At 52.0% G+C, this 12733-nt stretch overlaps 1 protein-coding gene across 3 annotated transcripts in view; it reads left to right on the top strand.

The window, feature by feature from the left end:
- AHCYL1 (adenosylhomocysteinase like 1) overlaps positions 1-12733 on the top strand; it is a 42449-nt gene that overhangs the window by 18750 nt on the left and 10966 nt on the right. For 2 of the 3 annotated variants that reach the window (XM_029068834.2, XM_029068836.2), the window contains exons 2-5: positions 8248-8359; positions 10128-10271; positions 11831-11931; positions 12240-12342. In XM_029068834.2, coding sequence (XP_028924667.1) covers positions 8248-8359; positions 10128-10271; positions 11831-11931; positions 12240-12342 — 460 coding nt within the window. Of the gene's footprint in view, positions 1-7027; positions 7053-8247; positions 8360-10127; positions 10272-11830; positions 11932-12239; positions 12343-12733 lie in introns of those variants that run through there. The other variant, XM_029068837.2, reaches the window with a different exon arrangement.

Raw genomic sequence — 12733 nt, 5'->3', positions numbered from 1 at the left:
TAAACACTTAGTACAGTGCTGTGCACAGAGAAAGCGGGCATTAAATCCGATTGATTGAATGAATGAATGCAAGCAAGCTTCTCATCTTTCCCCCTAAGCCCACTCTTCCCCCTCCCAGTCAATAATACCATCTCCCTCCCTGTCCCAGGAGCCCACAACCTCCACCCCTCTCTGCCTTCCAACTGTCACTATCAGTCTACCGTCAGATCCTGCAGGTTCTTCCTACACAACATCTCCCAGATCCCCTCCCTCCCTCTCCACCCAGTCGGCTCACGCCATGGGTACGAGCTGTGGTCCTGTTGCAGAGAAGCTGTTGCGTCAGCCTCCTCGCTGGTCTCCCTGCCTCCAACTTTTCCCCACTCCAATCTGTACCACAGGCAGCCTCACGAATCACCCTCTTTAACCGCCGCCTGACCCACATGTCTCCCCTCCTCAACTGTCCCCAGTTTCCTGTGTCTCCACGTCAAACAAAAACTCCTCCCTGTCTGCTTCCAGGCTCTCACTCTCTCGAGCCAATCTGCTCTCTTCACTCACTTTTCCTCAGCTCACTGTCTTCACTCCTACAAAGCCAATCTTCTGGCCGTTCCTTGTTCATGACTCTCCTGACGCTTGTTCCCACAGTGTGGATCTCCCCGCCTCCCGCCCCACCCCCCCCCACCGCAAATTTGTCAGACCACAGTTCTCTCCATATTCAAAGCCCTCCAAAAATCCCATCTCAAATCAATCTAGCAATGGTATTTATAAACGCTTACTGTGCGTAGAGCACTGCTAAGCATTTGAGAGATTACAGTGCAACAGAGTTGGTAGACAGGATTGCTGCCCACAGTGAGCTTACAGTCTAGAGAGGGAGACAGACATTAAAGGGAGACAGACATTAATATAAATAAATTATGCATGTGTACATAAGTGCTGTGGGGCTGAGAATAGTGCTTGGCACATAGCAAGCGCTTAACAAGTACCATCATTATTATACCAGCTGCCCAAGAGGGTAGGGCTCCAAGGCAGAGGTGACACAGAAGGGAGAGGGAGTTGGAGAAAGAGGGCTCCTGGAGGGGATGTGACCTTATTTAGACCTTAAAGATGGAGAGAGTGGTGGTCTGGCGAATATGGAGGGGAATGGAGTTCCAGACCAAAGGGGGGATGTGGGAAAGAGTTCAGCGTTGAAATAGATGAGTTCAGTGAGCACATTGAGCGAGCAAGTGAGCATCTCCTCCAATAAGTCTTCCCTGATTAATTTCTCAGCATCCTTTAAACCCATCAGCCAACTCTAGCACTTTTGAACTTATACCTATTTCCAGCATTCCGGTGTATTTGTTTGCTCAGTTATACATTCAACTGTGCTTCCATTTCCACAACTGTAAAATGGGAATTCAATACCCATTCTCCCTCCTCCTTAGACTGTGAGCCCCATGTGGGCCAGGGACTTTGTCCAACCTGATTATCTTGTACTAACCCCAGTGCTTAGAACATTGCTTGACACATAGTAAGTCCTTAGCAAGTACCAGAATAATAATAATAATAATAATAATTCAGTTCTATCTTTTGACTACCCAAGTAAATACTTTAATGTTTTTTATTTATCTTCCCCTTTAGAGTGCAAGCTCCAAGTGAGCAGGGAACGTAAAACTGTACTACCCAAGCGCCTTCTGTACTTCCCAGCGCCTAGCACAGTGCTCTCTATTCTTCTTCCCTACTCCTCTCCCCAACCCCTACATCCCACAGTGGGAATGACCTTGCTGTAGATTTGGGCAGCTGGCAAGTTCTCATCTTTTTGAAAGAGAAAAATCCCAGAATCCTCTGAGCATAGGCTCTTGGCGAGAAATTCTAGTCTAGTTTTTGGTCTTCATACGTGTGTGTGTGTGTCCCTCACATTTGAAGGTACCCCTGGCAGTGAAATACACCTAAGAGAGTGTTTGTGGCTGAAAAGACCAAGGCAGCACCCACAGTGCCAGCCACTTTGTGCACACTAAAAGGCTGCCCCGTGTTGTGTTGTCATGTTTGACTTTAAACTTCTTGTGGGCAGGGATCATGTCTCCCAGCTCAATCAGTTGTATTGAGAACTTACTGTGTGCAGAGCACCGTACTAAGCCCTTGGGAGAGCACAATATACCAAAGTTGGTAGATATGTAAATTCCCTGCCCACAGCAAGCTTACAATCTAGAGCACTTTAGGGCTCAGCTTTCCTCTAGGGGTGTATTGTATTCCCAAAGTGCTTAGTACAGGGTTCTGGATGCACGATGAGAAACAGCATGGCCTGGTGGAAAGAGCCTGGGAGTTGGAGGGTCTGAGTTCTAGTACCGCCCTGCAACTTATCTCCTGTGTGACCCTGGGTAAGTCATTTAATTTTTCTGTGGAAATTCAATACCTGTTCTCCCTCTTACTTAGAATGTGAACCCTGGTTGGGGCAGGCACTAAAACTGATCTGAATTTCTCATATCTACCTCAGTGCTTAGTACAGTGCTTGGAATGTACTAATGCTGAACAAATCCAATTATCATTATTATTATCATCACCACCATCATTAGTGTTATTATTAATAATAAGCACTCAATAAGTGCTATTTATTGGTGTGATGTTTGCAGTGTCTGGCACTGTTTTCTTTTCCTTCAAACTGTGTGGCCACCTTTAGGAGATCGGGGTCTGGATTGCCCTATCAGGCCCTGATCTTCACCACTCGCTGTGAGGAATCAGTAGAAGAGCAATTAAACCCGAGTCGTACGTGCAGGGAAGGGCAGAGGGCCGACAAGCCCCCCAAGATAAAATAACCCAGGCTTTGGGTTTCACTCCACTCTTTCCTCCAACCAACCCGGATGGATCAGGTTGAGCTCTGTTGGAAGCCAGAACCTGTGATTGCTGCGTGTCCCGTGTCCTGTAACTGTGGAGACGTGGGCCGTGAGAGGTGGAGGCCATGCCGTGATTAGTCAGCTCCCTTTTTCCAGAATTCACCCAGGCCCCATCTGCTTCCGAAATCGGGGGCGGGGAAGAGGGCTGAGGCGGGGGCGTGAGCAGCCCAGACCTGCCGAAGGTGCTGTCCTGCCCTGAACCTCCAGGTGAGTCACCCCCAGGTGCTTCAAGGACGGCTTCTGCAGCTCTTGGCCCAAGGAGCGGCCAACAACTGCTACTCGGAACGCTTCTGGGGAGTTGGACGACTCCCCAGCCTGGCTGAAAAGAGCCACTGCTCATCATGATTCTGCCAACGAGTTTGGACTCTTTCCAGAAGCTCTTTTCTCTGGTCTGTCTTTTCCCCTCTGGCAGTCTGAGGAGATGCACCGGAGAGAGAGGGAGGGGAACGGGCGGGTCAGGACAAGGAGAGCGATCGGGACGTCCGTGAAATCCAGGACTTGGGAGGAAAGCGAGAAGATCCAGCCAGTTCCAAACCCTGCATGTGTTTGAGTTGCTTCTGCTTTGGAACCAGAGGAAGCAACTGAAAGGGCAGGATGCGGTTCGGCAGTTTGGGAACACCTCTTGGGTGTATCTGGAGCATTTTTTCTGAACGCATCCTAGCGGAGCTGCAGGCTTGAGGGATGAGAGGTAGCGGTTCCAGCCCAGTGGATATGCAGTGTGTCCTAGTGGAAAGAGCACGGGCCTGGAAGTCAGAGGACCTGGGTTCTAATTCCAGCTCCGCCACTTGTCTGCTCTCTGATACTGGGCAAGTCTTTTCTCTTCTCTGGGCCTCAGTTACCTCATCCGTAAATTAGGGATTCAATGCCTGTTTACTTTCCTTATATTGTGAATGCCGGATTGGACAGGGACTGTGTCTGACCTGGTTATCTTGTATCTTTCCCAGTATTTAGAGCAGTGCTTGACATAGTTAACAAAAACCATGGTGTTTATAAGCTACTGTTTCCCCCACACTTGAAGCTTGTAGCTTCCTTCAGCCTCTCCCATCACCTGCAACTTGCCCTTCTCAATGAAAAATCGCCTGAATTCATTTTAGGATCATGTCAGATTTGACTTGCTGTTCCTTTGGGATGTTCTTCCAACTTCTGCTTCTCTGGTCTTCTTGGCCCTTCCATTCTAAGACCCCAGTGCCTTCCTCCAGACCCCACTACACCTCTCCCAAGAGCCCAAACCAGAGATAGCCACCCTTATGCACTGTCCCGGGCGGCACCGATTTGAGAATTGTGATCCCAGCCAGTAAAAGGGAACTGAATGGTCTCCAGCTGTTGGGGAAGAAGCCACTCTATCCTCCTAGCCTTGGTCAGCAGCTCTGTTAGCCCAGGGCAGGGTCACACAGCGATTCTGTTTATTGGCCGGTGTTGAGTGCTAAAGAACCCGTTCATAAAAAAAAAAATAGGTTGTCCCACAGTGTTTAAGCCCCCTTGGCCAGAGGTGATCTCTGAACCAATTCGCTTCAGGGGTCAGCAGTAATGGGTTTGGAGGAAAACAAGCACAAAAGTGCATTCGCCTGATTAAGCAGCAGTTAGCAACCAGACTGGAATGGGTTCCGGGCAGCTCTTGTTCTTTGTCCCAAATGACTGTATTTAGCTTTCAGTGCTGGGTCTGCCACCCACCCAGAAGAGCCAGGTTGGAGGGGCAGTCCATTGGACCAAAAGCTTGTGACCCCAAAGGTGGCTTCTGGCCAGCGCTTCTTTATCACCCGAGGGTGGGGGCCACCCAGGCTGAGAGGCAGTTGGATACATACAGCGGAACTCACAGGCCCGATGGAAGATGACCGTCCATAGAGGCACGCAACGTAGTGGGTGGGCAACAGTGATGTGGTCTTTGCTCTGTAAAGACAGGGTGGGGGTGGGAGTATGGTGGGGTTTTAAGCTGCTGGGTTGATGGTCACTTAACACCACCAAGAGCTCCCTGGGAGCCAGGCACTCTGGGGGTCATCCAAGAGCAAAGGAAGACACAGGTGCCCATCCGAGTCAGGGCTGAGAAGGGTCCCCGCTAGTTCAGCTCACCCGAGTCAGGAAAGCAAAGACTCGGTTATATTTATTGAGTGCTTACCGTGTGCAGAGCACTTTGCTAAGCACTTAGGAGAATACAACAGTAAACAGACACATTTCCTGCCCACAAGGAGGTAAACAGACACATTTCCTGCCCACAAGGAGCTTGCAATCTAGAGCAGGAGACAGACAATACAAATAAATAAATTACAAATGTGTACATTGGTGCTGTGGGGCTGGGAGGGAGGAGGAATAAAGGGAGCCGGTGAGGGCAACACAGAAGGGAGTGGGAGAAGAGGAAAAGAATGCATGGTCAGGGAAGGCCTCTTGGAGGAGATGTGCCTTCACAATAAGACTTTGAAGATGGGGAGAGTCACTGTCAGTTGGATATGAGAAGGGAGGGCGTTACAAGAGACACAGTCAGGACCTGGGCGAGAGGCCCACGGCGAGATAGACGAGATTGAGGTATGGTGAGAAGGTGAGCATTTGAGCAGCGAAGTGTGCAGACAGGATTGTGGTAGGAGAGTAATGAGGTGAAGTAGGAGGGAGCAAGGTGAATGAGTAACACTGAGTGACAGTCCCCACTAGTTCCGGCTTATCTGAGTCAGGGAAGCAAAGAGTAACAGTAATTGGGTCCTCATCCGTTCCGGCTCAAGAACCGTTTTAGCTTCTCCCCCAACTCTAGCTGCCAGGGATCCCTTATGTAGTGGTTCGATGGATGGGGGCAACTCTCTTGGGTAGTAAAGCTGCTTGTGGCACCGTCTTAGTATTTTTAGACGGGGCAGATTTTGCTAAGCTCTGGGGTTCCTGATGAGCTCCGTTAATTCCTGGCTGGGGATTACGGCTGCTATTTCAGCTCCCGGTTGCTAAAGAAACAAGTTTCTAGCTTGAAAAAAGAATCCCCCCTTTTTGTTGTTGTTTTGTGTGATTCTTTTTGCAACCACAAAGGTTGCCTTCCCTAGAGCTGTGGGTGGGGACTAGGAGCAGGCTCAGATCCCTCTGAAAAGATGGATAAGGGAGGGGGCGTAGGCTCTTGGACAGGGTGAGCAGGTTGGTGATGCGGAGTAGCTGGGAGGGTCCCTGGATTTGGCTTTTTTTTTTCCACCTACAATAATAGACATGTGTGAAAGGCAGCACCCAAAATCTGCCTTTAACAAGTCTTGAATAGATTTAGCTCCTCTGCTCGCCCAAGTCATGTGTCAACCATGCTTGGCCCCTTCTATCCCCAAGAGCAAACCCTCACCTGCTGGTTCCTTGAAAAGAATTTCTGAAACGCAGCCCTGCCTTCAGCCCAAAGTTGCTTGCAAATTAAAATCTAGACTTCTGAATCAAAGATTAGCATGGTTCTTCTGCAAAATGACAAGCTCCATGAGGGTAGGCTTCAGGTCTTCTAATTCTAGAGTATTCTACTAAGATTTTCTTACAGTGTTCTGTACACAGAGGTGCTATTGATGGAATCTAAACTGCAGAGCGTTTGCTAATCCTAAACGCTTGATAAATACCATTGATTGATCGATCCACTGATTGGTGTGTGGGTAGAGTTGGAGCCTCTGTCTTTAACTAGATGTGGCCATTTCCTCTCTAGTCCAGAGGCCTTGCCCTCAGGGGCTTGCATTTCAAGAAAGGCCCTAAGGCCCTTGACAGAGTAGAATGGTTGTGGAGTTTGAGCTACTGTTCATGTGGGCCGGGGACTTTAGCTTCTCATGTTAAAACTTGAAACTCTTCCCCAAGCAGGAAATGGGACTTTGATCCCAGGCTTTCTGGTCCCCAGGCTGACCCAGGCAGAACAGATCTCTCTGGTTCGGTGCTACTGAAAGAGGTTTGAAGGCCAAGGTTTAGTGGAACCGGGGCTGTCCCCTGCTGTCACCCCAGGACTTCTCTTCTTGAATTCTTATCCTTTGTCCTCTGTGCACAGTAAGCGCTTAATAAATCCTACTGATTGATTGATTGTTGTGGCTGGTGTGTTTTCAGCCTGTCGATGCCCCCAAGCTGCCATCGCCCAGATAGAAACCGAGGCCACTGCTGCCTGTCACAGTTGCCTGCTCTGCATGTGACTCCTGCTAGCCCAGAGGGCCTCCAGCCGCCTAGGCCACACCCATCAATTCTTCCTAATGCTGGCAGCTGGGATCTCAGCTGGACACTCCAAGCCCCCAGGAGGTGGGAAGTTTCAGCTGCCAGTCAGCAAAGTGCTCTGTAGCCCTATGGGTGTTAGACACTCTGGTTCCAAGTTGGCTCTTGGCGTATCCCAAAATTGTGGAAAGAAGTTTATTTCCAGAAACGCTTCTTGAGGCTCTCTCACGGTGGGTGGGGGATGGGGAGGGCACGGTTTCAGGGTTCTTTTGTGACTTCTGCCTTGTCTTGGCATTGCAGCAGGGGGAACCCTTTTTGGAGGTGTGGAGCACCCACTGGTCATTACTCAGTTATGCCCAGATATCCACCATGTCTCTGGATTGGCCCAGGCTTTGATGGGAGGGGATCCTGGCCGGATTTATTTATTTATTAAGCACTTATCGTGCGCAAAACATAGTACTAAACACTTGAGTGAGTATAATGTAACAGTAAACAGACACATTTCTTGACTCCAGCAAGCTCACAGACTAGAGGGATACAGACATTAATATAAATAAGTAAATTCCGCCTGGGTGGCAGCTTTGGGCTGTACCTTTTCTCCAGGCTTGAGGGTTCTGGAGTGTTTCTGAGACCTCATTTGCTTATCACCTGGGCCACCTGTTTCAGTACCTCCTGCCCCTGGAGCATGGGTGGCCACGGTTCCAGGCTAGCAGCTGGGACCCGGAAGCCGTGGCACGAGCCAAGTTCGAAAGGATGTGGGCATTCTGGAGTGAGCGGAAAAGGGAGCAGAAAGGTCCGGTGGCAGCTCTGGGATTCTGGTTCGGGAGGTGTAAGCCTCAAGGGAGTAGTCTGAAACGGGAGGAGGAGACCTGGGTGGGAGAAGATGTGCTCGATTTGCCATAAGTGAAAAGTCAGTACCTGGACAGCTGAGGGGAGTTTGGGGAAACTGTTCCTATACTGGGGGCAGCCATTAGCAGAAGACTGTTCTACAAGAGTTGGAATGGCAGGGAGGAGAACGCCAGGGCTGCAAGGGGCTTCTGGTCTGGGGGCTCATTCTCTCACTGGCATTTAGCCGCCCAGTTGGCCGATTTAGCTGAGAACGCGGCGGGAGGTGCTCCAAGAGAATCCCGCTTGCTGCTTTAATGAATAAGCACAGAAGAGCCAGCAGCCCCCCTTCGGCTACTCTGGCAACCAGTGACTGTTCCAGCAGACTGCTGCGGAGGGTCCCTTCTCGGAGTGGGGGGTCTGACTGTCCGGCCTCTCCTCTGTGTTGTTTCCACAGCAAATCCAGTTTGCTGATGACATGCAGGAGTTCTCCAAGTTTCCCACCAAGACCGGCCGGAGGTCCCTGTCTCGCTCCATCTCTCAGTCGTCCACTGACAGCTACAGTTCAGGTAGGCAGACGTCCCACTCCAGCTCGCCCCTGGGGATCCACGGCTGCCTGACTGTGACACCTGGGCTGGAGGCCGATGAGGCCTGGTTGGGGACTGGGTTCCTGGCCAATGGCCCCCTTGCTGGGGAGGCTTTGGTTCCCCTGCCCACCCTGAACCTTTGCTCCCAGCTGCCCGTTGGCGCCGGTGATGCTGAGCTGTGCCCGTCCCTGGGTACACCCGCTCCATTTTGAGGAAAGAGGAAAGGCTGGGTGGCATTTGGGCTATTAAAATTCACTCGACAACTCAGCTGTCCCTCCAAACAAGGGCAGTTTTTTGGTAAAGTAGATCCCACACTCCCCCCAACCATCTTGCTGCGCCTTTCCCTCCCTACCCGAGTCTTGTTTTGGTGGAGTAGGAAGACCAGACTCTCCTGGTTGAGCTCCCGCAGCTTGCCAGGGGGTCCTGACCTTTGGGAGGAGTAGGACTGGCCCTCGATGCCCCTGTCCCCAGCTCTACCCTCGTATCCTGGCCCTGCCCAGCTGGGCAAGAACAGAGTCCAGAGAACAGGCTTTATTTCTATCCTCTGAGGGCTAGGGCTCGGGAGGGGCTGGGGTCCCAGAGAAGAGCCCCACCTCTCAAGCTTTGCCTCTTCGGGAGATCCGGGAGAGAGCACAGGATTGGTTGACCTTGTGTCTTTGGAGTGCCAATTTAATGTGGAGAGAAAAGGTGGTTGCCAATCAATGATATTTATTAAGTGGTTACTATGTGTGGAGCACTGTGCTAAGTACCTGGAAGAATACAATCCAACAGTTTAGGTAGACATGTTCTCTGCCCACCACTAGTTTACAGATTAGAGAATGTAAATGTTAGCCCTTCCCTCCCCGAATCAGGATGGGTTTCCTAGAAGCACATGCCATTACAGGGACCTATTTCCCTGAGATGCAGTGCAGGCTGCTAGCTCAATTCCTAAGGCTTTCCTTCCTTAGGGAAGGAGGGCGGGGGGATAGGATGGGAAAGGAGGGGAGCCTCGCTACTCCAAAGTCAGGGCACCTTCATTAGGAGGGAGCACAGCACCTAGAACTGATCATCTTGTCATTCAGCTCCCATTTATTGAGGCCCTTTGGCAGGCTTCACCCTATGCTTGATGACCCTGTCTCTGGGTGGAATTTTCAGCTTTTCCATAGTTCACTGGGGCTGGCAGGCAGCCAGGCCAGGGATAGGGACTGGAGGAAACCCAGCTGCAGGGGTGCTGGTCTTTGAAGAGTGGTAGGACCGGTAGAAAGGCTGTTCAGGTGATGCAAGAGTTAGATTGTAAGCTCCTTGAGGGCATGGGCTCTTTATTGTAGCCAAAAGTGTGAGTGAGGCACTGACAAGGTGAGGAGCAGGGACGTTTAGGTTGGATCAAAGGGGATCCTGGCAGACTGAGGGAATTTGGTGAATCCCGGGGTAGGATTGGCTGGTTTGAGAAGGGCCAGGTCCCGATCAAAACAGTGGGAGTGAATGTTGACTGTCTGATAGGACAGTGGGAGTGGATGCCTGCTTGAAGTAGGTGGTAGGAGACTTGGCAGTAGCCCAGGGAGAGGGAACCAGGCATTTTGGGAAAGGGACTGGGTTGCAAGACAAGGGGAAACAGAGCAAGGGGGTATTCTGCTATGACTGAATTGGCCAGTTGTAGTTGTGACCGAGAAGGGCTGGCCCTCAGAAGGGAACCCCAGAGGAGACCGCCCCACAGTTGACTTTGGGGAATGTTAAGTTTTGGGGCTGTGGTCTCTCTCCTTCCTCGATCTAGCCGCATCGTATACCGACAGCTCCGATGATGAGGTTTCCCCCCGAGAGAAGCAGCAGACGAACTCCAAGGGCAGCAGCAACTTCTGTGTGAAGAATATCAAGCAGGCAGAATTTGGGCGCCGGGAGATTGAGATTGCGGAACAAGGTAAAGGGGTGGTCACCGGGATCCTGCCGAGCCCCTCCAGGTGCTGAAGCCCATGGGCCATACAGCTAGGTGACCCCTTCCTCCTGACCCTGCTCCCCACCCCCCGTTGAGGGCCTGGGATCCAAAGGGCACAACTAACTCAGCTTCTGCACACGGCAGGTGGCTCAGAAGAGCCGTGGGACCCACCTGGCCCCGTATTTATATGCTCGATGGAGGTAGGGGGATTTGAAGACTGGGGGGCCGGTGCCACAGGGAGTCCAAACCGGGCACTGCCAGAGCCCCACCGGGCTGGGGCTTTCAGCAGGCACCCAGCCTGGAGCTCAGTGATCCATCAAGAGAGACCACTTGGAATGGCCAGCTCCACTCGGGTCCTTTCATTTGATAGTTTGCGGTCACTGGAGAGTTTGGAGGCAGCTCTTCCGGGAGGCCCCTCTCCACCCTCCTGAGGGGGCTGCTGAGGGGAACACTGCCTCATGTTTGATGCTAACAGGTACCACTGATGGGTGCTAGTTCCGGGATCGGTTTCTGCCCCCTCACATCTTTGTCTCCTCTCTTGCTAGTCCACGCCTGCTCTCGCCATGTAGCAGCTATAGCTTCCGGGGCAGAAAAAGAAGCCTCTCCCACCCTTCCCTGGAGTCTTGAGGCCTTTTCTCTTTCCCTCTCTCTCCTGCCTCCCTCATCAGTGAGCAGAAGTCCCATTTAGAAAGGTTCCTTTTTGTCTTCCCAACCGTCTCCTCCCCGCCCGCCTCTGACATCCACTGTAGAGGGTCGTGTGTTTGCTGGACCCCTTGTTAGCACTGCAGGGTGACTCTTGAGGTAAATGGTCTCTTGACCACAGGGACCACCGAAGCTGCCGTTTTTGAAGACAAATTTTCCAGAAGCCAAGGCGGGGAGAGGCATGAAATTTTGGGGTGGATATTGGGGTGAAACGGTTGCTCTGTGTTAGAGTGCCCCCTGCTGGAGAAGCAGGAAAACCAATCAAAGCTCGGCACCCCACTAGCCCACCCTGCCCCGGAAGTGCCGAGTGACCCTTATGTCGCTTTCACTTTTCAGGCTTGTGCTGTGCGGGGAGGGAGATGGGGAGCCAGTCACAGCTCCAGGATGGGATGAGACAGCATGGAAAAGTCAAAGCAAGCGGCTTCCGCTGAGGGTGAAGTCTCTCCTTGGTCTGACTCACTGTACGTTAGTCAGAGCTGTCATTTCCGTGGAGGACCAGGGCCTCCCACCAGCCTGCTCAATATGGGGCTCTCCTTCCTCCATCCCCAGCGCCTCGAGATCTTTCTCTGCCACACGCAGATTGAGCGATGGAGGAAACGAGGCAGTTCGTGCATGGAAGGTGACCTGCTCCAGAAAAGCCTTTCCTGCCGGGCCCGTTGCTGGTTCCCCTTACCGCCTTCGATCCTTCCAGGGATCGGGAAAGAAACACAGTGCTACCCGAAGTCAACTGGGCCGGTCTCCAGGCCCAGCGTGGGACGGGTCAGTCCGGCCCCAGTGGTTGCTGGGACGGGACTGATTCGATCTGGGCGCAGACCTAGCTCAAACCCTCTGTTCTTTCACAGACATGTCTGCTCTGATTTCACTCAGGAAACGTGCACAGGGGGAGAAGCCCTTGGCCGGCGCTAAGATAGTGGGCTGCACGCACATCACGGCGCAGACTGCGGTGAGTGGTCGGAGGGGCCGGGCCTCGGGGCGGGGCCGGGGCGGCGGCAGGAGAGACGGTCTGGGCCCGGCAGTAACCTTTCCCAGATTTCCGCTCCTTCCCGATTCCGATAACTTCCTACGTAGTGGGAAGTTGTCACCAGTGTTGCCAGAGGGCAGGGTGGTCTTATTATGCCAACTGATTAGAACATGACACCGTCGGCTTTGGTGGGCGTTGCTTTTCGCCGAGGTTTGTACGACGACCCTCCCCCGCTCCCTCCGACTGCCGTTAGCCTCCCTGTCCTCACCCGGGCTTCTCTGAAACTGCAGGTATTGATTGAAACGCTGTGTGCCCTGGGAGCCCAGTGCCGCTGGTCCGCCTGCAACATCTACTCGACCCAGAATGAGGTCGCAGCGGCCCTGGCTGAAGCGGGTAAGTGTGATCCCACAGCGCTTAGGTACGGATATCTGTAATTTATATTAATGTCCATCTCCCTCTTTAGACTGTAAGCTTGTTGTGGGCAGGGAACGTCTTCCAACTCCATTGTATTCTCTCAAGGCTGTAAGCTCGTTGTGGGCAGGGAATGTGTCTTCTAACTCTGATATGTTGCATTCGCCCAAGCATTTAGTATGGTACTTTACACAAAGCACTCAATAAATATGATTGATCGTAAGCTCATCTTCTAGACTGAAAGCTCGTTTTGGGCAGGGAACATGTCTGCCAATTCTATTATATTGTACTCGCCTGAGAAGTTAGTACAGTGCTGTGCATTTAGCACACAATAAATACCACTGATTGATTGATTGTTCGATTGCTCTCCTCA

This window comes from Ornithorhynchus anatinus, chromosome 7 (genome assembly GCF_004115215.2).
Source record: "Ornithorhynchus anatinus isolate Pmale09 chromosome 7, mOrnAna1.pri.v4, whole genome shotgun sequence".
Classification (NCBI taxonomy): Eukaryota; Metazoa; Chordata; class Mammalia; order Monotremata; family Ornithorhynchidae; genus Ornithorhynchus; species Ornithorhynchus anatinus.
This window is presented reverse-complemented; position numbering and strand designations above follow the sequence as displayed.